This window comes from Rhamphochromis longiceps, linkage group LG9, assembly GCF_057381845.1.
Source record: "Rhamphochromis longiceps isolate RC_006_pf linkage group LG9, R_longiceps_female_GT1.1, whole genome shotgun sequence".
Lineage (NCBI taxonomy): Eukaryota > Metazoa > Chordata > Actinopteri > Cichliformes > Cichlidae > Rhamphochromis > Rhamphochromis longiceps.
The window spans coordinates 3,974,319-4,000,138 of record NC_140565.1 but is presented as its reverse complement, the minus strand read 5'-3'; the positions used below and the strand labels follow the sequence as shown (position 1 = coordinate 4,000,138).

Below are 25,820 nucleotides of genomic sequence, written 5' to 3'. Positions count from 1 at the left end.
TAATGCATGAAATCATTATCAACTCACCGGGGCACCTTGAGCTCCAGCAGCACCAGTTGGCCCAGTATCACCCTTCTCTCCCTGTGGACACAACAGACATGTCAGTACCTTCCAGCTTGGAAGTATCCAGACATTAACTGGATACCGCCTCATCCTGAAGTCTACAGTCCTGACAAAAAATGCATCAAACTTGTAGCCTAAGCAAAAATAATGTATTCCAGCGCTTCCAGCCTGCAAACACAGGAGATATACTGTTTCACCTAAACATCAGGACTTCATAGCACCTGGAAAAATAACGTTGACGTGTAGAATCTGTGGAATCCCCATTTAAGAAGAGCAACCAGTCATGAAAGATGTCTGTCTAGCTTGCATCTTCATAAAAGTATCTGCTTTTGTATTTTATGTAAGCTCCACAAAGAGAAATTATATGTATCTGTGCCACTTGAGTGTGAGAGAACTGCTGGGAATTGTTATGTCGTGGTAGCGGCTCTGTATTGACGCACTTGTGCAGCGTGTCCTGTGGTGAGATCTCGCACTGAGCCCACTTCTTGTTAAAACAAAAATATAAGGCAACAAACAAACACATTTGTAAACCACAACACAACGTGCATATAAAGTTTTAGCCATCTGCAAGACAGCAAAGTCCTCCGAGACCACTCTATACCGTGTTTGTTGACTGTGTGGTATGTGAACTGGTTCCAGCGTGGGCCGCTCTAATACACTGGCAACGGCAATGAACATGCGAAACAAGCTGTAAAATGTATTCTGGTGCTGCAGGCCAGTCATTTGTGAAGATTTGACGCTGCTTTGCCTGCTGAGCAAATGTATGAGAAAAGAATTTTTCAGATTTTTAAAAGAGCAAAAAAAAGATTATGAAACCCAAATATACTAAAAGCTTTTCTTCAGCCTTTGGTTCGATGTTATGAGTGTGTTTGAGTGCTTTGATGTTACTTGAATCCAGTGAACATCATATTAAAAACTGATGGTTTCCTCTTTCTCATACATATTCTCTTTTTTCCTGCACAATGTGTTTTGTTCATCTACACACAAAGATCTTACTGTAGGCCTTCTTCTTTTGAAATTGGTTACAAATAAACACTTTTATACAAGTGTGCACACTGTGTGTTTACTGTGTGAGACCAGTGCATGTGTTGGGGAGGGCTCCAGCAGTGGATTGGTGCTCTAATACAGGACAGTATGCAGAAACATAAACTGTATTTCGATGGTAGTTGTTCTCTTTTGTTCCACTGTTTCTGTCAGTGTGACTTTTTCTTCTTTGTATCCTGGGCTCGTGGTTTTGTTTCTTTCCTCTGTGGATTTCCTGTTGTGCATCTGCAGCACCTTTTGTTCACAAAGTAAGTTTTGCTAAAGATTTTTTTTAGGTTTCACTTGATAGAAAAAAATCTTAAACAGCAAAGGATAAACAAAAAGAGAAAATGATTGGCACCAACTATGTGAGTTTGAAAAATATGCACCTCCAGTCATGTTAAATAACAAAGCACCCTTCTTTAAACTTGTCACAACATAATAAGAAAAAGTAACCTGGCACTTGGCAGGTACAACCTCAGAAGAACTACAAAGTATGACATATTACTCCATGTCATTTTTTTCTCTGCCAAAAATTAGACCACAATGTGGAAGCGCTGTGTGAAAAACTAAGTACATTATAGAAATGAAGAAGCAGCCAGGTGCCTCTAACCAGATCAAATCAGCGAGGAGGACCACCTTTATAAAAGCACAAGTTTTGCTGTTTGCAGTATACAAAACAAAACCCCATACTGACGATTCGTCACGGCCCGAGACGTGTCACAGTAACGCGAAAGGTGCCCTTCCACATTACGAGACGCTCCGGATTCTTAATTGAAGCGCTTCCCGTTATTCACTTAGCAGCTTTCTATTACAGCCCTAACCCTAACCTTACATTTATAGATCCCTTCTAATACGCTCTCATGCCTCGGATCATATCGACGATTTGTCACATAGCGTCGGTATGTTGCATGTTGGGATGAGAACATGGGGAGAATTCAGGCATACCACAGAGGAAAGACAAGATGTTACTGTGGCTGCACGTCCGTCTGCGTGGGGATATAAGTCCATTTCCCAACAGTTTGATTTCCATCATTCGACAGCGAGAACGTGGCAAACATTCTTGACAGCTGCCAGTCTTCTCAGGAGTGGATGTTCCAGTAAATTCACCCCAAGGCCAGACTGTGCAATGCTTGGAAAAACTGCAACAAACCCAAGAGCAAACTGAAGCATGAGTGACCTTTTCAATAATACGTTAGCTATAAAGAAAAAGGATTTGATGTCAGCTGTCTGCTGCAGATGAAGAAAACAATGTGTCTGCATCATCCGAACAGTGAAAGAAGGGTGAGCACTTAAAGTGAGCCTGACAGTAAACTGCAGCGCTCGCACTTAATAATAGATGACCAACTAAAATCGTAAATGAAGCTAACAATAGCATTAGCATCCCCGGAGCAGCCTCAGTTGTCAGATTAGATTCTTGCTCTTGGAAATAAATTATAACATCTTCGAATATTTATACCGATAAGCCAAAACCTTCTGAGCATTTTGTAACGAGGGCCCGTTTCAAAGTCTGGGATATATTAGCTGAGGGGTCGGCTCAGAAGAAACGGGCAGGTGTAAAAACCAAAGTCATTTGGACAAGAGCCAAAGTGATATAGCCAGACGACTGAATCAGAGCATTTCAGAAGTGCTTGTGCGGTCAGCCTGATCCACAAAGGACACTGAGAGGTCTTGTAGAGTCAACAGATGTGTGACAACAGCAGCATGTTAACAACAGTGGAAATAATTTACTGTACAGCATTCACCGTAGCTCTTAGCTGAAACAGCTAACAAATATCTATCTTTTTTATACAGACCTTTAAAGGACAGTTGTATTACCTTAGTAACCAGCTGACCATCTAATCTAATTAAATAAATTACATTTATTTCTACAAAGAGCTGCACAGGCGCCTAAAAATCATTTCGAGGATGTTTTGCTATATTCCATCATATTTATGCAACCTTTATTCAACCTTCTCACATAGCACCTAATTGCTTGTTTGGTCCTAAAATATCTTTTCCTTTTCCAGTTACAAAGAAAGTCCTGTGCGGTAATGTTCGCTGACATATTAAGCCAGGCCTTCTTGTTAACCTCAGCTCAGCAGCGCCTAACTTCAGACCTGGGTACTCTGCGGGGCTTCAAGTATGACAGTTTGAGGTGTGAAACATTTCTCTCGTGTTCGAGCTCTGTGCTGAACACAGAGGTTACCGGGTCCCTAAGATACAGTATATTTTGAGTGCACGGTTATGAAAGTTGGCAGTGAGGAAACAACTGAATTAGCTCTCTGTTGCATCTGTTTTCTTTTGAAGTGTCTCGCCGCACTACGCACATAAACCCATAAGAGCAGCAGACCTCATAATTACACAGCCAAGACGCCCACCACAGCCCAATAAATGACAAGATGACATAAATCTCTGGGTGTCTAGAACAAGAGAAAATAGACAACACACAGAAGCTGGCCTGACACGGTCCTTTTATGTAAGCACACTAATCCGGCACTTCACCCTGCCTCCCGCTGTTAAAGACTGAAGAGCCAGTGACAAGTTGATATCTCTGAGCTAAACCGAACTTAGACACATAATATTTGTAGATTTGAAAGAAAAAGTCTGTAAGAGATAAAGGCAGCAAGCACAAGAATGTAAGAACACGCTGTGTCTGACCACATCTTTTTATAGGAGAGGATCACTGAGGGCTGGGGGTGGGTAGAAGCCCAAAACGTAGTGGTGATGTACTTCAAGCAACAACAAGAGCTGGTGAATGAATGAGGGAAAGATGTGACTGAAAAAGCAGATTTAAGTCTTGATTGGCCAGCTGATCTGCATGTCAAACATAACCAATGATCGTGAGCAGTTTGAGCATCTGACCAGCACCTTGGTACTGCTTCAAAGTACGGAGCATAACCAGATTACAGGCATTCTGGCCTGAAACTCCTTCTGAAATCCACTAGGAAGGCCTGGGAGGAGCAGCTAGAAACAGTTTACCTGGAGGGTCAACTACTGATCCTTTCTGTTAAAAGGTTCCAGTTGAAGTAATTTTATCTGATAAGGATTCCTCCTGACTTCCCTTTAGTGATTTCCTGAGCACATCCAACTGAATGGAGACCATGCAGCATAACCAGAAAATGCTGGTATGATTGCATATCCCAGGAATGCTCCGGGATCCCCCATGATGCTCTTGGGAAGCCTTTCATGTTGTATCAGATGTTCCCCTGCTGATGCATACAGTAGTAATAACAGATTTAGAGCTATCTGGATCTTTCTCCAAACCCTCAACCACCCGTCGTTGTACTGGAGAGAATTCAACAACGAGCAGCATCACCAGGTGCAGCTCATTGCTTGTTGGCTTTCCCTATCATACGTCTTACACTAAAAGGCAACTGTAGTTGTAAGGTAGCAGAGTGTATATGAAACTGTACTGACAATCTCTAAAAGTACAGGAATTTTCAAATCTGGACCAATAACAAAGCTAAAACTACTTGTATGGCCAGATACCAGTAGGTTAGCTAAGATAACAGTTCATCAGCTGTGTAGCTACAAACTGAAAAAACCCAAGAGTTGGGATGAATGATTAGTGGCTACTTTATTCCAGAAAGCATTTCCACTTGCATATTCTCAAAGTTGGTGGAGTCTAAATATTCTGTATAAGGGAAGCATCTCATTTTCCTTAAATGAATAAACAGCACCCATACTCCCCATATTTACCACAATTAATCACCTCATTAAACAGCTTAATGTGTGAGTTGCAACAGTTCGGTGTCGTTGAGGAGGTATTTAACTGTGTGGCAACATGTGAGGACTTCTTTCAGTCACACTGGGGTAGTGTAGTTTATTTCCTACAGACTTTGGTAACTGACTGTAGTAAAGTAAACACTGATTAGCAAGCTGCACGGCTATTTCCCACAAAAACAGATACTTGTTTATTAGTGCTAAGTAGTGCAGCAAACTTAGCAAAACTGAAGCAGAAACTTCTTGGACAGTCTGTGAGATAATGTCATTAGAAATGCTCCAAAAGCCACCAACCCAGCCGAGGCTTCACTTATCTCATTCTGTCCGCTTGGATGAGGTATTCCTGCCAACTCCATGCAGCACTGCCTTTGATGTTGCTGGATAAGTAGCTCTCATACTTTAGCTAAAACTTGCTTCTTGTTACATTTTTTGCTTCACTCTGAGCTGCTGCCTGCTTTGCTCTGTGTGTAGGTGGAGGGACACACACACATACATCTTTGAGAGGATAATCACAGAGTATTCTATGACTTCTATGACTCTGTTGTGGCTTCTGCTATCTTTTATGGTGTGGTCTGCTGGGGCGGCAGCATCTCTGCTGGGGACAGGAAGAGACTGAACAGGGTGATCCGAAGGGCCAGCTCTGTTCTAGGATGCCCTCTGGACCCAGTGGAGGTGGTGAGTGACAGGAGAATGGCGGCTAAGCTGTCATCCCTGTTGGACAACGTCTCCCACCCCATGCAGCAGACTGTGACAGCACTGAGCAGCTCCTTCAGTGGGAGACTGCGGCACCCACGGTGTGGGACGGAGAGATTTCGCAGGTCTTTCCTCCCCACTGCTGTCAGACTCCACAACAAAGACTTTAACTGATCAAGCACACACATCCACACATGTGCAATAACACTAAGTGCAATAATCTTTTCTGGCATCGTTGTATTTTTACTCAGTTGTATATAGCATTCGTATTCTATTTTTATCTTATTGTATATTTTTATTCTATTTTATTCTACTGTATATAGTATTTTATTTTATTCTATTCTGTACAGTTGTGTACTGTATTTATTCTTATTGTATTCTAATTTTTGCATCATAACTTTTGCACTGTCCACTTCCTGCTGTGACAAAACAAATTTCCCACGTGTGGGACTAATAAAGGTTATCTTATCTTATCTTATCTTATTCCAAATTTAGTCATAGCAAATAAGTGTCAGTCCTTTAACTGCATGTCAGCCCACTGCTTTTCATTCGGGCCCCCTGGTAACCTCTTTTTTTGATTAGGAAAACTAAACAAAAAAGTACCCTACATGCTGTTGGGATGCCTTTTCTTTAGGCTTCTGAAGTGGATTTCCTCTGAAAATTGAGGTAGTTACTGAAGCTCCTGTTCCTCACAGCCACATTTTACACATATATGTGTGTGCGCGCACACACACACACACACACACATCAGGTGTTGCTATCCTAGTGGGGACATCTCATTGACATAATGCCCTAGCCGCTTACCCTAACCATCAAAAATGAATGCCTAACCCTGACTGTTACCCTAAACCTAACCATAACTTAATTGTAACCCTGACACTAAAACCACATTTTAAGTCTCAAAAATGCCTTTGCACTAGTGGGGACCGAGATTTTGGTCCCCAGAAGTATAGTAAACTTCCAATTTTTGGTCCCCGCAAAGACGTCTAAACAGGTACACACACACACACCTCCTCTTGCCAAACAGTAACTTTATGACCGCCTTGATGTGATGCATTTTGGGAATTGCTGGCATTAAAAAATAACACGGGTTAAATTATACAACGCAAAATACAAACAGGACATGGCAATAAGAATTCATATGTGTAATAGTCAGCCATATAGCCTTAAATAGAAGAATATAGATTTTATTGTAAGCAGCGCAGATACTCACAAACCCACTGAACTGACGAAAAGAGGAAATATTAATGAGAAGTATCTATCTGTGCTTCACAAATCATTTTTTTAAGTACAAAATATTTCAATCTGTGTTTTTAATTTTGACTAAAGTAGAAAATTATATCATGATAAAAGAGTATTTTGGATGAAATTTCTGATTTTCCTGTTATAGACAAAGAGCAGTTGATTTTACATATTCTCATATTAACTAACATTTTGTTACAGCTTTCTTATGTGTGTAATGCCCCAAATGCCCAGCTGACCATTTTCATTCTCAACCAAGGACCCTCAAGTGGCTCTATACACAGTGTTGGGAAGGTTACTTTTAAAATGTATTCCATTACAGATTACAAAATACATGCCCCAAAATGTATTCTGTAACGTATTCCGTTACAGATTCCCAACACATGCACTGTGATTTATCACTATTACTGAAGGTCAGCGGCTACAAACCGTAGTAAAGGGACCTCTGGCTAATATGGTGGGTTCGTGTCGGGCTTGTAGCCGAAAAATCGCTTTACTTTGTCTCTCGCAAGAAAAGTTGACCCACACAACAGAGAGAGGCGTTGAAAGGAACTTATTGTTTCAGAGGAAAACACGAACACAGTGTACAGTCGAGTCTTGACAGCTTACTTACAACTGGGCTCGTCAGGCTCTCTTCTTGGCTGAAGTGGTTATTATTATATTTACATGCTTCCAGCTCCCGTTTCTGCTTGATAACAACTCGTACTTTTCCTTTTTCTCCCTCCTCGCGCTCACAGACACATAACGTGTATGGCAGTCCATTCTCCCTGCAACACGGACTACACTGCCCATGATGCTACATTCTTTAGAGCTATACCTGTAGCATTCTGCCTGTTAGCTTAGCACAACAACAACAACAAAAAGGCGCTCTCTCATGCAGGAAACACGCAGAGAGAGAGCGTCGCCCTGTAACCATGGCAACCGTAACGCTGCCGCCTGGAACAACAGAACGTAGCTGTCAAACAAAACCCAAACAGTCCTGACCCGCCACAACATGAAACAGGAAAGTACCGCAGTGTAATCCATTTATTTCAACAAAGTAACTGTATTCTGAATACCACCTTTTTAAACGGTAACTGTAACCGAATACAGTTACTCATATTTTGTATTTTAAATACGTAACGGCGGTACATGTATTCCGTTACTCCCCGACATGGTCTATACATCTGTTACTTGTGGGTAACAACTGATGATTTGTGGGCCTGTCAGCCTGAGGGAGAGGGAAACTCGAACTTATGCATGTACTTAAGAGGTCTCTGAACTCGCTTCCAAATTACAAGAAACAGAGTTAAAAATAAACCCAACCTAAATGCTACCGGCTTCCTTTTGATCTGTGTAAGTAGACGATTGTCATTTGTTGGCTCATTTAAGCAACATCATTTAAAGGATCCTGTGGTTTCGTTGGTCCCGAGAACATGCTTCTGCTAATATTATTAATGGGTTTTCAAATGTATATGGACAGCCTAGCCCCATTTGAAATCTCCCCATCCCTGTTTTCCAACAGATAATAGTTATACAGTTAGTAATTACAGGGCAGCACTGATTGGCATACAGTATCTTTATCTCTTTATCTCTCGTAACATGAAAACCTCACACAGCTGCATCTGAAATGTTATAATTTTGGGTGTAGAACACTCGGTATCTGGTAATAAGAGACCTACTGCCAGCACTGAGCTGATCATTTCTATCTGACTTCACTTGAGTGTGAAACATCAAATCCTAAACTCTTTGAAAGTGTGATGCTGAAAGATAGCAGCTTTATGAGTGTGATTAAAGGCCACAGTAGCAGCCTAAAGCCTTCTACAGTATATCTAACGTTAGGCATCATTAACATTCAATGGGGCTTCCACGGATCGGTGAAAATAAATTCTTTACAGCTGATGAGGGAGACCACCTCAGGCAGTGACCACACTGAGAGCTTTTTTACTGCTATACATCACTTTTTGTTAACTGCGTGGAAGTTGTTAGAACGGGGCTTTTACAGACTAAGAGCTAACTATTTATTCAGTAACGACTGTTCAGTTGTTCTCTGTGTATCTTTTTAAATGATGCTTCATGCTTTTCCATTAGACGTCCCCATTACAATGTTCTGTTTGGTTTTTCATTTTATCATCAGCAAGCAAACTAACATTTCTGAGGGTAGAAGCACGTACACCTAAAACTGATCAGGGGTGTCAGTCATCCTTTATATGAGCTACATGGTTGCTATTTGCAAAGGCAGGTGGAAACCTGAACGGGAAGGAGGCCAGACCAGGTGGAAACCAGTGCGGAAGTACGACAGCGCTATCCAACATGACACCTGAACAAATGTAGACCACAACACTCTATAGAAATCTTGGACCGCAGTTTATTGTCCAACATGAACCCCTGTGTGCTGAGGTCATGAGTCCCTCCCTGTGGCAGGAGAAAGGCTGCTTTGCTCAGCTGACTTGTTGTGTCAGACCTGAAAGGAAGCTCTGTCCATCTCACCTGTGGTTGTGCTCCAAAATAAATGTTCTCATCAGACCTCAACAAATATTAGAGAAAGACTCAATTGTGTACCCAAAATAATTTTCTGTACATTTCTGTTTAAATTCCAGTTTGGTAAGAGGAGGAAGGAAAAAGAGATCAAGTCAAACATACACAGCGGTCAGAGGTTTCTGTGGTAATTTTAGGCTTGGAATGATTTTCCTTGAACTGCTCTATTTCCAGGGTGGGCTGGTTGTATAGCATGCATCTTTAACCATTTACAGAATGAATTTAATGTCTTTTATTTATTCTGCATTTTTCAACACACATCAGGTCAGAGTTAAGCATACAGGCTCAAAGATGTACTTTGGTATTTGGTGTAATGTCCCTTAGCAAGTTGCAGCTCCGTCAGATGCTTTGATAGTGTCGACAACCTTGTGTCATGATTCTGCTTGAAAATTTGACCACTTTACTTAGTAATATTGGCAGAGTTCCTTTCAACTGATTGGCTTCCTAGCATGGACACGGCTTTTAAGCATATTCCATATTTCCAAGACGGCTGACGTCAGGGATTTGGGAAGGCCATTCCAGTAGCTTACTGTAAGTTTGGATGTGTGTTGGGGATTATTGTCCTGGTGGAACACTCAGTTGTGTCCAAATTTCAACCATCTATGGATTTGAGTTCCACTTCTGCATTATTCCATCAATTTTGTGCAATGTAGCACTGCAGCAAAACAGCCCCAGAGCATGATGCTGCCATCGCTACTTTCATCTAGGTTCATCTAATTCTTTGGACTTGATCATGAGGATGAGCAGTGAATAGAGCCAGGTCCTGCCGAGTCAAAGAACAATATAAAATATTTAACTCCACTTCTTCCAATATTTAAGTGAGAATATGTATCAGGGATGAAGAACAATATCCTTTCACAGTATTTCCAAATGTGAGCCTGTAAGTATTTTTATAAACCTCTGTGGATTACAGAAAATACAAATTAAATGTAAACTTGTGCAGGTTTTTTTAGGTTGTTAAAGATGTATTCATTCAACAATCAGTCCTTCAAAGTATGTTGGTATGTTGTGCTTCCTGGTAATCATTATGATGATCAGTCTTCCCTGACTTTGCTGCAAGAAACTGTATTTGTTTGTTAGGCTTCCTGCATCGGTGATGCAGCTCAAGTCACCAGTTTAGTTAATCTCAGCGGCTCTCTTTACTTCACTTTCTACTCAATTTACTTTACTTATAAATACTATAAATTAGGCATACAGAAATACATTATCTCAGAATTATACTTGGCGCCGGTGAGGTCGGCTGCCGTGCTGGATGCTCTGCCCTAACTTCTCCACTTTTTGCAGTTTTTCGTCACTTTTTGCTATATCTGCCATAATCTTGCATGGGCATCATGCAAAACACACAAATCCACTACAGTAGAGACAGTTTGGTTTCTATTGGTCTGCAATACACGAGCATTTCACCATGTTTAACTCCGGACCCAACCTGGCCAAAGGAGATCCTGAGAGAGAACAAAAGACGCGACCCTAAGCGACGGCCTCGAGGTAAAAGAGCCGGCATCAGGAATAGGCTACGGGCTCGCGCACACCGCGCACCCATGCCCAGTATCCTGCTAGCCAATGTTCAATCCATCGAGAACAAGCTTGATGACCTCAGAGCCAGAATCAAGTTCCAGAGAGACATTCGGGACTGCAACCTCCTCTGCTTCACCGAGACTTGGCTGAACCCAGCGATACCAGACCACGCCGTGCAGCCGACGGGGTTCTTTTCGGTTTACCGCATGGACAGGACAATGGAGTCGGGGAAGAAAAGAGGTGATGGAGTATGTTTGATGGTGAACAACAGATGGTGCGACAGCACAAACATCTCCCCACTCACACGCTCTTGCTCGCCCAATCTGGAGCTTTTGATCGTTAAGTGTCGCCCTTTCTATCTCCCTCGGGAATTCACTGCGGTCATTGCCTGCACTGTTTACATTCCGCCTCACGCGGACTCGGACACTGCCTTATGTGAGCTACATGAGGCTCTCACACATCAACAAACACTTCACCGAGATGCCGCACTCATTGTTATGGGAGATTTTAACAGAGTGAATCTCAAACGGACATTTCACAACCTTCACCAGCACATCAACTGCCCCACCCGGGGCACGAGGACATTAGACCACTGCTACACCCCGTTCAAGAACTGTTACAAGGCTCAACCCCTGCCGGCATTTGGAAAATCGGACCATTCCGCCATCTTCCTCATGCCTGCTTACAAACAAAGGCTAAAGCAGCAACCACCAATCAGGAGGGAGGTCGCTCGCTGGACGGACCAATCGGTGGCCGCGCTGCAGGACGCACTGGATGACGCACTGGATGACGCAGACTGGGACATGTTTCGGCGCAGCTCTGATGACATCAACATGTTTACGGAAGCGGTTGTGGGATTTATCGGGAAACTAGCGGACGACACAGCAGAAAGAACTATCATCCGAACGTTTCCCAACCAGAAGCCGTGGGTGGATAAAAACATCCGCGACGCTCTGAGATCACGCACCGCTGCCTACAATGAAGGGCTTGTCTCCGGTAATATGGACCTATACAAGGCTGCGTCCTACAACGTGCGCAGCGCGGTCCGAAAGGCAAAGCGGAGCTACGGGGAAAAACTAGAGTCACAGCTACGACAGTGCGACTCTAGGAGCCTGTGGAAAGGACTGCGGACTATAACGGACTATAAACGACCAGCTTCTTCAATGATGAATGCCGACACTTCACTGGCTGATGAGCTGAACACGTTTTATGCTCGCTTCGACGCCGCAGCAATTAAAACAACAAACGGCTGCGCGCGCTCGGACTGCACCAGTGAAGAAAATGCATTCGTCATCACAGAGCATGCCGTGAGGAACACCTTCAGGAGGGTGAACACCAGGAAGGCAGCAGGACCAGATGCAATCCCTGGCCGGGTCCTTAGAGCCTGCGCTGATCAACTAGCACCGGTGTTCACGGAGATCTTCAACCTCTCCCTGGCCCAAGCTGTGGTTCCCACGTGCTTCAAACGGTCCATTATTGTCCCTGTTCCAAAGAAACAACAGCCCGCTTGCCACAATGACTACCGTCCAGTAAAAAAAACTTCAATTGTGATGAAGTGTTTTGAAAGACTGATGAGAGATCACATCACTTCTTCACTTCCTGCCACCATCGACTCACTTCAGTTTGCTTACCGGACTAATCGTTCCACAGACGATGCCATATCTCACCTGCTCCACACATCCCTGAGTCACCTGGACACTGGCAGAGGGAATTATGTTAGGATGCTGTTCGTGGACTACAGTTCAGCATTCAACACAATAATTCCCTCTAAGTTGACGGATCTAGGACTCAGCTCATCACTGTGTCAGTGGATCCTCAACTTCCTCACAGACAGACCCCAATCAGTGAGGGTAAATGGCCTGTATTTATATAGCGCTTTACTAGTCCCTAAGGAACCCAAAGCGCTTTACATATCCAGTCATCCACCCATTCACACACACATTCACACACTGGTGATGGCAGCTACATTGTAGCCACAGCCGCCCTGGGGCGCACTGACAGAGGCGAGGCTGCCGGACACTGGCGCCACCGGGCCCTCTGACCACCACCAGTAGGCAACGGGTGAAGTGTCTTGCCCAAGGACACAACGACCGAGACTGTCCGAGCCGGGGCTCGAACCGGCAACCTTCCGATTACAAGGCGAACTCCCAACTCTTGAGCCACGATCGCCCCGTGAGATGGAGGGGGAAAACAAGTCTCCCCCTCCATCTCACTCAGCACTGGAGTGCCTCAGGGCTGTGTTTTAAGCCCCCTGCTGTACTCACTGTCAGAGATGGGCAGTAACGTTACTGTAATCTGATTACTTTTTTCAGGTAACGAGTAAAGTAAGGGATTACTATTGCAAAAACGGTAATTAGATTACCGTTACTTTCCTGTAGGAACGCTGCGTTACTGCGTTACTAAAACCGTGATTTTTTGCGAGAATGTCTCACGACAGTGACGTAAGCGAGTGCGACGTTCGTGACAACAGCTGTGTGCAGATCAACAATGGATCATATATCGAGTGCGGGAGAGAGTATGAGCGTGCAGTGTTTAAAGCGTGGAAATACTGACCTTACACCGAAAAAAAACCCTAAACTTCCGAGCAAGCACCGAGTAGCTACGACGTAATGGGAAACTCACTGAGAAACTCGCGGATTCTTCAACTGACCGCGGCACACCTGCACCAGGGTAAACCTCCGCCTACCCCACTCCTGCTTTACAGGTGAAAATAGAGCAACAGGACCGCTGAGTCTTTGACTTTATTTATTTTCTGCTGTGTTTTACTTGCATCTATTTGAAAGACTGAGTGTAAACACAAAAAATATTTTATTTTATGTGCTGGAATGTGCAGAAAATAGGTTTAAATATTAAACTAATTTCTTCCAGTCAGAGAATGTTGCATATAATTAAATTTTTTGCTTGATGCATAAAGTTAAAAGATTAAAACTAACAAAACAAGTTTAAAAAAGAGACTTTTCCATTTGATTACATTTTGTATGATGGATTATGTAGAAAAAGTAGAATTGGGCTGAAAGATCTATCACTTTATCACCTCTTCAGGTTGTAAATCATGTTTTTAAAAAGTAACTAAGTAACTAAGTAATTAATTAATTTTGAAAATAAGTAATCAGTAAAGTAACGGGATTACTTTTTGGGGGTAGTAATCGGTAATTAGTTACTGATTACTTTTTTCAAGTAACTTGACCAACACTGCTCACTGTACACTTATGACTGTGTAGCCACATCAGACAAAACCTCCATTGTCAAGTTTGCTGACGACACTGCTGTTGTGGGCCTGATCTCCGACAACATCGAGGCGGCCTACCTGAAGGAGATTAGGAACCTGGAGACCTGGTGCCAGGAGAATAACCTCCTCCTAAACATCAGCAAGACTAAGGAGCTGATCGTGGACTTCACTACAAAGCAGGCGAGGAATTACAAACCCCTCATCATCAGTGGCACGCCAGTGGAGAGAGTGGACAGTTTCCGATACCTGGGTGTCCACATCACTCAGGACCTGTCATGGTCCTGTCACATCAACACCCTGGTTAAGAAAGCCCGTCAGCGTCTCTTCTTCCTCAGAAGACTTAGAGACTTCCATCTGCCACTGAAGGTGCTCAAGAACTTCTACTCCTGCACTATCGAGAGCGTCCTGACGGCAAACATCTGCACCTGGTTTGGGAACAGCACCAAGCAGGACAGACGAGATCTGCAAAGGGTGGTGCGCTCAGCCGAACGCATCATTCAATCAGAGCTCCCTGACCTGCTGTCCATCTACACCAAGCGGTGCAAGTCCAAAGCTAGGAAGATTATGATGGACCTCTCCCATCCCAACAATGGACTCTTCTCACTGTTGAGGTCTGGGAAGCGCCTCCGCTCCCTTAAGGCCAAAACAGAGAGAATGAGGAGGAGCTTCTTCCCCCAGGCTATTCGGGGCCTGAACCAGGTGTAGGACTGGACTCTCCCAAACACGTCACTATAAGACTGGACTCTCACACACGTCACCACACGCACCACCACACAATCCTATAATTCCTATAATTTATAATCCTTATCTTTATAATCTCTTCTGCTATTTGCACATTCTTTACTGTAAATTCCTAAGTTAATTTGTAAATTTTGTAGTAAACTGTAAATTGTAAATATTGTAAAACTTTTCTTCTGTCATTTAATGGTCGGGCATTGTACAGCTACAAGCATTTCACCCCCATGTCATACTGTGTATGGTTGTGTGTGTGTGACAAATAAAATTTGAATTTGAATTTGATACTTAATCTCTTTAGGGTCGGGTAATGTTCCCATCTGTCCTTCATATGGAATGTAAACATGTTTGTCAGACACAAATGGAAATCTTAATAGAAGAGCTCTAAGATCAAAGTGCATGCAGTAAACTCTGTTTGAAAGGGAAGACGTTATCATTCCTGAAACGCTGCTCGTTTAGCACAAGACTACTACCACCATAATCCTTCTCCTAATGGTCCTAATGTCACCTAGTAGATGTTATTAGAAAATAGCATATGGATTTAAAGGGCCATTACTATCTAGTCATATTTACATCCTGTTTTCCTTTATTTAATTCCTATCTAACAGCCTGGTCTCTGGTAATGATGCACAGCTGGAAATGTGTGCACTTACAAAGTAATTGTTTATTGTTTATTAAGTAATTGTTCAACAATCACCTTGATGCTGGACAGATTGCAGAGACTGCTTCTAGTCTGATGCTAAATTAAGCTAGTTAACGTGTGCCTTCATGACCAGATGACCAAAAATGCGGATACGTTCCACAGGGAGTGCTCTGGAGACAGTAGCAGCCACATGTTCCCACACATGGACACCAAATGTGTACCAGCATCCTCCACTTGGTAGAGAACACTTCCAGATCCTTGGAGAAAGTAGTTTGTTGTGATAGCAGGAACAGGCCCAAATTACTGAGCAGAGTGGCCGAGAGTCAGCGTGGAGTTCAGAGAAAACTCAAAATAGCAGTGTGCACACTTGTAGCTGGTGGGTGTGGACACACGCTTGCAGATGTGTGCATTTGCTCTTTCATTTAGCCACAGCCAGCTTGCCACAGGAGAACATCCCATGTAGTGTGTGGCTGTAGCCCACTACTAGTGTTAATTAACTGACAGAAATGGTGGTGGATAAGATTATAACAACATGCAGCCCGACTCTATGACTCATATCAGAGCAGCGAGAAATAAAATCTGTCAAAGAGATTTGTTTACAAAATTAATTCATGGACTTTTTAAGTTACAGGTATTTCTTTCTTTATGGCCCTTTATTTTTACCCTGCATGAGCTTCCATTTGGTCAAATTACTCCCATTAGGAGCATGCTGAAATAGCTATTAGCAGATCCTCTCTAATGCAGCCCATGGATTTATGGACGACTGTCGCTGGATTACTTTTCTAGGCCGCTAAAGAAAACTTGTAAATGTGCTGAGTCTTAGGTGGGGCCTAATGTCCTTTTTTAGTTTTTTATATAAGAGTTTACCTTTATTTGTTTGTCCTGTCAAATGTACATATCTATCAGTAAAGTTTAAAATTACCAGGGAGCACAGGGAGTATCTTATTCCCTGCCTCCCATATAAAATATTTATCCCACCCAGATGGATCTTTATAAACTATTTCGCTTTCCAGAAGACAAAAAAGTAAGTAGGAAGTTGAATATCTTTATGTCTTTCTGCCAACTTTGCAGTTTTAAAACCTTTTAGGTTTTTTCAAGTCTGAGACCACAGCATGCTTTGCATTAACTTACGCTAAGACAATAAAGCTGCTTTAAAGTCTTCTTTTGTTTAATATGTTTGCGCTTCTCAGTTGTTTTATGATCTCGTCTATACAAGCTTAAATTCTAATTCAAATTTAGCTGTGGTACATTATCCACATTCAACTCTTAAATCTAATTCCTTGACAGAACAGGATCATTCATGAAATGAAAAGGCTAGCCCACCGTCTGCTACTACTGTAGTAATGCTGTCACCTAATCTTACAATCACTTATGCTACATAGCCAAGTTACAGCTAGCTAGCTAAACTCCACACTAACATTAGTTTTATCAATGTGCAATTAATGACATCATAAATGTTATTACACATATAGCAAATAAACATGTTTACATTTAAATTTCTGATTTCTGTTAAAATGTGTCAAGAGGAAGATGAGAAAGACCTGGGCTACAAATACAGCAAAGCTCAGTGAGGCTATAAAGTAACCGCTCAGCAGCGACACAGGCTGACTGTCTCCAGGCCACGGCACACTGAAAGAGTCATTTGTGATAAAGGAGTCCCAAAAAAGTACTCAGAGTGTAATTGTCATCGTTACCTTTGTTAAATGAATTATGAAAAAACATTTCACAATATTTAAATGTCTTTGAGATGCACTGGTACTATTGCAAAGTTTAAACGAGGGCAGCTTACACAGAGGTCGGAAATGTTTTTAACATTTAATGTCCTGCTCAGTTCTGCTATCAGTCAGCGTCTGAACTGTCACATAAAGTAAATGGCAGCCACTTGCTGGCATTCATTGCCTTCAGTTTCAGTATGAATATCCATAAAGACAAACGTGCAGCTTTGTAAGATCAGCTTAAAGGAGGTTCGTTCTACAAAACCACTGCTTTGCCAAACAAACTGTCCTGTATGCAGAGTGTGGTGCTTCCCAACACTTTTGTGATGAAGCTGCAGACAGATGCTGGACCACAAATGCCACTGTGGTCAAATCAAATCGAGCTGTTCAGACAGCTTACAGAAACACTGGCAGCTGTTAACAGCAGCACACATGTTAATTGTAACAGAAATATTCTCTATAGTGTTGGCACGAGATGTTGACAATCACAGAGTGCAATGTTTGCAACGTGAAGCGGACTTGATGTCTCAGAAACTACAGTCTGCACTGACCTTTGGTCCCAGCGCGCCAACCAGTCCGACACGGCCTGGAGCTCCAGGCTCCCCCTAGGAGGATGAAAAATTCTGTGAGGCAATATGAAACAACAGGGTCCTGGAAATGGTACAGAAGGTGGAAGAAATCCCATCCACAAGCAAACTCGTCTCTTCACTACTGTTCAATTAGGAGAAGAAATAATATCATATAAACACATTCAAGATATTTTTGATTTGTTACATTTTGAAATACTTTTGCTTGCCGTGTTTAAACTGCTTTTAACTTATCATAGCTTTCTTATCGAGTGTTTTGGAATAATCTGATGATCTCGTGACATCAGACAGAGCCCTACATTTGAAAGGTTTAGCATCCTATGAGCATCAGCTAACTCCCTCTAGAGCTTACCATCGGCCCAGCTTCTCCTGGAGGTCCTGGCTCTCCTCTCTCACCAGGGAGACCCTGCACATGAAGAATGTTGCTAACATTCAAATGTGATCACTTTTAAATAATAACTTCACCATCTTTTAATTTTAATTCTGTTGGTTGACATAGAAAATGTTTCTCTAGAGTTTCAAACTCACATTAACAGCAAAGTTTTGTTATTGTGCAGGAAAATTTGTTAGAAACAAATTAAATTCAACAGGATGATCATGGTGAATGTTTTAAATGTCCGTGCTAAATGTGGCAGCATTTAAAGACTCGTGTCTTGAACCTGAACTTTTTCGAACATTTATTTCTTACAATTTAGGAGATTTAAGAGTGAATTTAAGAATCATGCAGAAAGATTTTGTTTTTATTTGCTACAGCAGCATGTACAATGTTATAAGATTAGCTGTGGGGAAAAAAAGGAAAACAAATGCTTCTAATTTCAAACGTTATTTTTTAACAATTCATTTTGTTTTTAACAATTTGTTATACAAATCATTAAGTTGTCTAAAATATTGTAAAGCATCAGTGGCTTCTTGTGCCTTGCAGTACAGCGACACAAAGCAGCACTAAAACAGAAAAAGTGGCCAAGACACAATGAACGAGAGAGAGCTGCAGAAATATATCTATAATATATATCATTCAAAACGTCCGTGGGACTGTTGCTCTCCCAGTCTTACCTTAGGTCCTGGGAGACCTGGTTCTCCTGTTAAGCCTGGCTCGCCTCTGTCTCCCTGCAACACATTGAAGAACTGTCTATAAAACAACCAGTGTGAATAAGAACACACACGAATGCTCCTGGTTTTCTAACACTTACCTTTGCACCTTTAGGACCAGGTGCTCCCCTTGCTCCTGTCGGACCTGCTTCACCCTGCAGAGGGAAGACAGGTCAGAAAAGTGTTCACCGAAATAAACAGCATAAAGTATTTTGATCTGCCTGTTTTCTATAATACATTTAAAACTTAATACATTTGCAGGATATTCAAAGACATAACTTGTTAGGCTTATAGTTTGATCACATCTGAACAAACATGTGTGATGTCACTATTTCAGACGTCCTTTATGAACAAAGGCATGCAGAAAGACTTTCCTCCAGATCATCCATGACAGTCACCACATGTTAATTTTTGAAATTGTGGCTGTTGTGTGTACATTCTTGGGTACACAATAATTATCGCTCTGCATTGAACTCCTCATCACGCAAATATTAATTTGCTGGTGAAACACAGACTTAAAAAGCGAGTTAAAGCCAACAGCGAATCGATGAGTCTCCAGAAACGTTTCTGTCTTATAGCCACCAATGCTTTATGTAAAGTGCAGTTTTCTTCCTTGTGTCAGACATAATAATAATAATAATAATAATAATGTTGTATTATTATTATTGTTATTATTATTAATCAAAGGGAAAGACAACCAAATTGATATATAATGTGCTATAAAGGATGCGGGTGGGTGAATAATACAGGGAGGAGTAACTCTTTGAGGACATGCAGCTCTGTACAACTCACACAGAAACAGAGAAGTGAAATGCGTCTATTCAAAGGTATTATCGTGGTGTTTCCTTATACCTTCATCCCTGGAAACCCCTGGGGGCCAGGATCACCAGGTTTTCCTTCTTTACCCTGAGAACAATTGCATCATGTTCAAACATGCATCCAAAGATAAAACAGAATGAAAAACGTCCAAAGATATCCGTACTTACAGGCTTGCCTTCAGGCCCTCGTGGCCCATGTGTCCCTTTCTCACCTGGTGAACCCTGTAATATAAAAATATTCTAATCAGAAACTTTCTTCTTACATTAAGACACAACAGCAGCTATGCTATTGGCTCTATGAATACCAAGGCTGTGGCTGCCCATCGCTTCAACCGTCCCAGAATATGACAATGAACTGCCTTCAAATTTGGAACAACTGATCCCATAACATTTAATGGAAAGTACTTTCAGACGCTCCACCACAGTGATGGAATCACAGGTATGATTTTACACCGAGTGGTTTCCTGATGCGAGCGTCCCATCTGGGTTTTGGACTGGCACTGGGAGTTCACCGGCTCATGACCCCCTGAAACGGTGCGACTTGAACCAGGGATCTTTTGGCTGCAAATATCTTTCATGAATTCTAGGAAGAATTCATTTTTCAAATCCTTGTAAATCAGAAACCTTAATGTTCCTAACGTGACTGTACATGGCTTTGGCTGCAGACACGATGGTGACTTTTCAGGAAACATAACAAGTTTGCAAGAGATGCAATTTAGGCGTGCACTGCTGTCTACATCGTGGACACTTTCCAGCACTTTCCTTACCAAACAAATACTATTGTGACTCATTAACTGGGCTTCATCACAACCACACATCATTAGAGGTAATTAGTAGAGGAGTCAAGTCTTGATATGTATGTTTTTTGAATGAGGCTCCAAATCCACATCAAATAAACTAGCAGTTTCCTAGTTTCCAATTGCCCTGTTGTGGTCTCTATGTAGCATATACCATTTTAGATGGGTGTGTAATGACCTCCAATATAATGATACAGTAAAGAACTGATTATTATTGCATCCAAAAAAGCAACAAAGAATGTTGTGTAAACTAGCAGCACATTCTATATGTGAACATCAAAATCAAAGAATAACCAAGCTGTTAAATGAGAATGATGATGGATCACACTCATCAGCACACTCTTTGTTGAGCAGCAGGGATCTTGCAGACATCAGAGCCTGGTGTTAAAACCATAGGAAAGGAAACAGACATGTAATCTATCAAATGTAGGTCTTTATGTGTGTGTTACCGTGGGTCCTGGTGGGCCGACTACACAATCGCAGTCTTCTTCTTCCACTGTGGCACTTCTATTCAGAGGGCACTGAAGATACACATACACAATTAAATTAACAGAGTGGGTCACAAACGGATTACCCTGACAACACCTCAGTGGTGAAACTTTTATTAGCGACCTCAGATTAAATATGTGTGAATTCACCCTTACCCTTTCATCATCCTGCGTATCAGGAGAGACAAGACAAGAGAAAACATAATGGTTATCGTCATCGCAGGCTCATACACGCAGCCATACACAGCCTTTCAAGTACAAAGCCTTTGAAGTGGAAACGAAGAGAGAGTGAGAGCAGAGATCTTACGACGGAGTAGATTTCACAAGCTGTTTCCCTCTCGCTCTGATGGGGATCACAGTAGAGACGCAGCTTCTGAATCTCCACCTGAATCGAAACAACATGGACGATCTGATTATTTCAAACATGCTTTTTGTAAAAACAGAAACTAGTGTCATCTTTGATGCGTGACACGATGCTTTGAAGGCTGATTTTGCAACATGTAAATGTTACAAATGTTGCAAACTGCGCTTCATATGATAATAGTAATGATATCTACATCCATACATGCAATAGCCGTGTGTTAAAAACAAAACAAATGTTGCATGGTATCCTAATGATTGTAACACCTTGCAAACTATAATAATAATTGTAGGATCATTTATGCAGAATATCATTCTCTGGACAGTCAAGCATATTAAACAAAATATATCCAACCTACTGGCAACATTTTAAAGGGGTCCAATTATGCTTTCCATATTTCTTTTTGTATATAAAGCGTTGAAGCAGTGAATGCTCATATCAGTCATGGCAAAATGAGTGAAAGCGTGGATTGTCTTCCGCAGGTTGGGGATGTGTTGCTGCTCTGATTGGATGAGCACCAGTATTTTGGGCTCTTGCTCAGGTAAAATAGTGCTCTGCCAGCTAACAGTCCTCCCCTCCTGTAGACTCAAAGGTCTGGTTGTCATATACAGTTGTGGTCAGAGGTTTACATACACTCATCATGGGCATGGCTGTCCTGTTTTGGGCTTTCTTTGAAGTGTTCTTTTTCCAGGGTGGAATGATTATACAGCATACATCCTAAGTTACTTAAATAAAAAGCATTGGTTGTGCAATTTTAATTTATTTACATACAGGCTTAAATATATACATACATCTCCTTGAAAATATTTTAGGAAGTGGTTTTGAAGGTTCTGCAATACATTTTAACTTGACAAGGCCTATTAACTTCCCACTGATGATCATGATTAACTATGACTGGTAGTTTGTCTGTGCCAGCATAAAACAGAATTCGTTTGGCTCGTTTGAATGACCAATACTTAAAAATTGATCATGTGCAAGAAGTCACAGAAAGTCTGAAAAGGAAATCTGTAGCTTTATACACTATAGACTGGGAGGGACTCTTGGAGCCATTTCTACGGCAGATTTCCTTTTTTTGGAAGGATACCCAGATGTCACCCTAAAATAATAGGAAATTGCTTAGAAAATCCAGGAACCACCCAGGCTTAGGGTTGCCATGAACTGGAAACTGCTGCAGCATCAGTGTCACTGTTCACAGTGGGCGTCCACATGGACAAGCCAAATGATTTCTGGGAAAGTTTTATGGTCAGACAAGACAAAGATTGAGCTATTTGACAAGAGATATGTCTGGAGAAATAAAGGGGAGCTTTCCCAAGAACATTGCACCAGCTATGATGCTCTGGAGCTGTTTAGCTCCCAGTGCTACAGTACACTGCACAAAGTGGACAGAACAATGAAAACAAGAAGCTACCTCAAAATTCACCAAATTCACCACAGATGGTTAAACCCAGGACACGAGTGGATGTTCCACCAGGACAGTGATCCCAGAAACACATCAGAACTGGTTTGGGAATGTAAACCATTAAGCTTCTGGAATAGCTTTTCCAAAGCATGGTTGCTCAGGAACATCTCACTATCCTTCTAAAAGAGCTGGAGGAAGTAGCCTGGGATGGGGACATCTAAATATTCTGCTTAGGCTCCTGCCTCTGCAACTCAGGTAAGTGACAGGAAGTTGATGGATGATTATCATGGCTAATTTCTTACCAGAAGCATTTCCTATACTATATTTGGTCAGGTGTGGTGTAGCTCCCAGAATGAATGTACTGGACTGAAATAACGTATTGCTTTAACAAAAAGGATCATCAGAAAGTAAGCTAAACATGCCAATGATCTAAACTCTTTCTGCATATAAAAACACTCCAATCTCCTCAAATCAAATCAAGTAAAAGATCAGCGTCAGGGCTCAAAGCTCCAGTGTAATTACATGTGTTACTCACAGGTACAGTGATGTCTGTTCCTCGCCTCTTAGACACCTGCGTTTCCCCATTGATGTAAATTGGCTCCACCGGTTTCAGCATTAGTTCCTGGATGCGCTGGTCGTCAAGGAAACCGGTGACCTGGCGATGCCTCACTAGTACTTTAATCTGATGCCATTTTCCATCATAAAGAGTCTGAGAGAGATGATATAAATTTCATGAAAAAATGCCTTTTGTCAGAACAAAAAGATGCTTTAATTAAGAGTTTAAAGCACGTTTTTGGTCAAGCTTTCATTCATGAGTAAAACTGGATGTGAAAACAATTATTAACCTTACAGTTCTTCTTTCAGTCAGTCTTCTGTTTCTGTTGCCAGCCTTAACTGTGTTCATGCATTTCATTAAATATAATTTTGTGGGCAAGACCAAAAACGTGTGTTCCCTAAATGCTCTGCAAATAGTTCTGACACACCAGGTACTAAGACCGAGGACTTTTCAGGCCATAGGCAGAGAGAGAGACAGAGCAGCGATTGTTCCATTGGGGCTGAGAGTCACTTTTGAAAGGACAAATCACAAGCTCCTAGCTCGTGCCACATCAAACCAAATCAAACATATGCAAACACAAATTCAATATAATTACAACCCTGTTCAGGCCTACACATTGAACATTGCGTCTAAGGACGGAGGGTGGTGGGTGCTTCTTAGACTGAACCTGGCGATTATTACCCAGAACTGCCTCGGAAATAGAGACATGCGCTCCAAGTTCTACACATCCAATAAATGGTTTCCACCAGGAAAATACAGTGGTTTAGAGTAGGAAACAATTTCTTTGGGCTTCTCCTGGCATCACATTGCATCTTCTCTGGTTCCACTGAAGTAAATGTGGAGTGATGTTTAAATAGCTGCCAAGACTCATTCACTAATATGAAGAGAAAGCTGAGGTAGGTGGAGATGCTCTAATAGCACAATGAGTCCTTTCAAGGCAGTACAGCAAACTACACTTCTTACATCCTGCTTAGATGTTTATGTTTCTCACATTCAGATTAATCATTTTATGACACTTACTCATATATATATATATATATATATATATATATATATATATATATATATATATATATATATATATATATATATAATCTCGGGTCATTGCAGACATAGAGGACAGTTACAAGTACTTGGGGATCCCGCAGGCGAATGGGAGCCATGAAGAGGCCGCTAGAAAAGCTGCAACCACCAAGTACCTGCAGAGGGTCAGGCAAGTCCTGAGGAGTCAGCTGAATGGTAAGAACAAGATCCGGGCCATCAACACGTACGCCCTGCCCGTGATCAGGTACCCTGCTGGGGTAATAGGCTGGCCAAAGGAGGAGATAGAAGCCACTGACATAAAGACAAGAAAGCTCCTTACCATGCATCGAGGGTTTCACCCCAAGTCCAGCACCCTGAGGCTGTACGCTAAGCGGAAGGAAGGGGGCCGGGGACTGGTGAGTGTCAGCACCACAGTCCAGGATGAGACAAGGAACATCCAAGAATACATTGGGAAGATGGCCCCAACTGACCGAGTGCTCAGTGAATACCTCAGGCAGCAGAAACCCAAGAAAGAGGAGGGAGACGAGGAACCATCATGGAAGGACAGGCCCCTGCACGGTATGTACCACCGGCAGATAGAGGAGGTGGCTGATATCCAGAAATCCTACCAGTGGCTGGACAAAGCTGGACTGAAAGACAGCACAGAGGCACTAATCATGGCAGCACAAGAACAAGCTCTGAGTACAAGATCCATAGAGGCTGGGGTCTATCACACCAGGCAAGACCCCAGGTGCAGGCTGTGTAAAGATGCCCCAGAGACAATCCAGCACATAACAGCAGGGTGCAAGATGCTAGCAGGCAAGGCATACATGGAACGCCATAACCAAGTGGACAAAATGGTGGTGGCTAACCAACCGGACATAGTGGTGGTAGACAAACAGAAGAAGACGGCCGTAGTGATCGATGTAGCGGTTCCGAATGACAGCAATATCAGGAAGAAGGAACACGAGAAGCTGGAGAAATACCAAGGGCTCAGAGAAGAGCTCGAGAGGATGTGGAGGGTGAAGGTAACGGTGGTCCCCGTGGTAATCGGAGCACTAGGTGCGGTGACTCCCAAGCTAGGCGAGTGGCTCCAGCAGATCCCGGGAACAACATCGGAGATCTCTGTCCAGAAGAGCGCAGTCCTGGGAACAGCTAAGATACTGCGCAGGACCCTCAAGCTCCCAGGCCTCTGGTAGAAGACCCGAGCTTGAAGGATAAACCGCCCGCAGGGGCGTGCTGGGTGTTTTTTTATATATATATATATATATATATATATATATATATATATATATATTAATACCAATTCTAGTTCAGTCTGCTGCTTTAGCCACACTTATTAAAGCAGCATCAACAAATGTTTTACTTCTAGAGAGCAGAGTGGAGACACTGTTATTGCAATAAGTGTTGTTTTATTACGTTTTATGTACTGAGGTACTGATTTACTTTTACTTTTTCTGAACCAAATCAAGGTAAACTACTACTTTAAAATATTCACTGTATATGCAACATGGAAAAGCTATTCTTTTTATTCAATCTGTCAAACTCAGTGGCCAGATGAACAGTACAGCTGTTAGTCTTCTTTTGCATAAAATCCTATGGTTTATTTTTAGCTTCGGTAT

General features: G+C 42.2%; 1 protein-coding gene across 1 annotated transcript in view; it reads right to left on the bottom strand.

The window, feature by feature from the left end:
• The window catches only part of LOC146661558 (uncharacterized), an 86,645-nt gene that overhangs the window by 41,590 nt on the left and 19,235 nt on the right, over nucleotides 1–25,820 (bottom strand). Inside the window, exons 9-19 of the mRNA XM_085418053.1 lie at nucleotides 23,155–23,328; nucleotides 21,167–21,244; nucleotides 21,016–21,027; nucleotides 20,821–20,892; nucleotides 19,743–19,796; nucleotides 19,609–19,662; nucleotides 18,858–18,911; nucleotides 18,721–18,774; nucleotides 18,020–18,073; nucleotides 17,632–17,685; nucleotides 28–81 (exon numbers count right to left, since the gene is read on the bottom strand). Of these exons, the coding sequence (XP_085274179.1) occupies nucleotides 28–81; nucleotides 17,632–17,685; nucleotides 18,020–18,073; nucleotides 18,721–18,774; nucleotides 18,858–18,911; nucleotides 19,609–19,662; nucleotides 19,743–19,796; nucleotides 20,821–20,892; nucleotides 21,016–21,027; nucleotides 21,167–21,244; nucleotides 23,155–23,328 (714 nt within the window). The remainder of the gene's footprint in view (nucleotides 1–27; nucleotides 82–17,631; nucleotides 17,686–18,019; nucleotides 18,074–18,720; nucleotides 18,775–18,857; nucleotides 18,912–19,608; nucleotides 19,663–19,742; nucleotides 19,797–20,820; nucleotides 20,893–21,015; nucleotides 21,028–21,166; nucleotides 21,245–23,154; nucleotides 23,329–25,820) is intronic.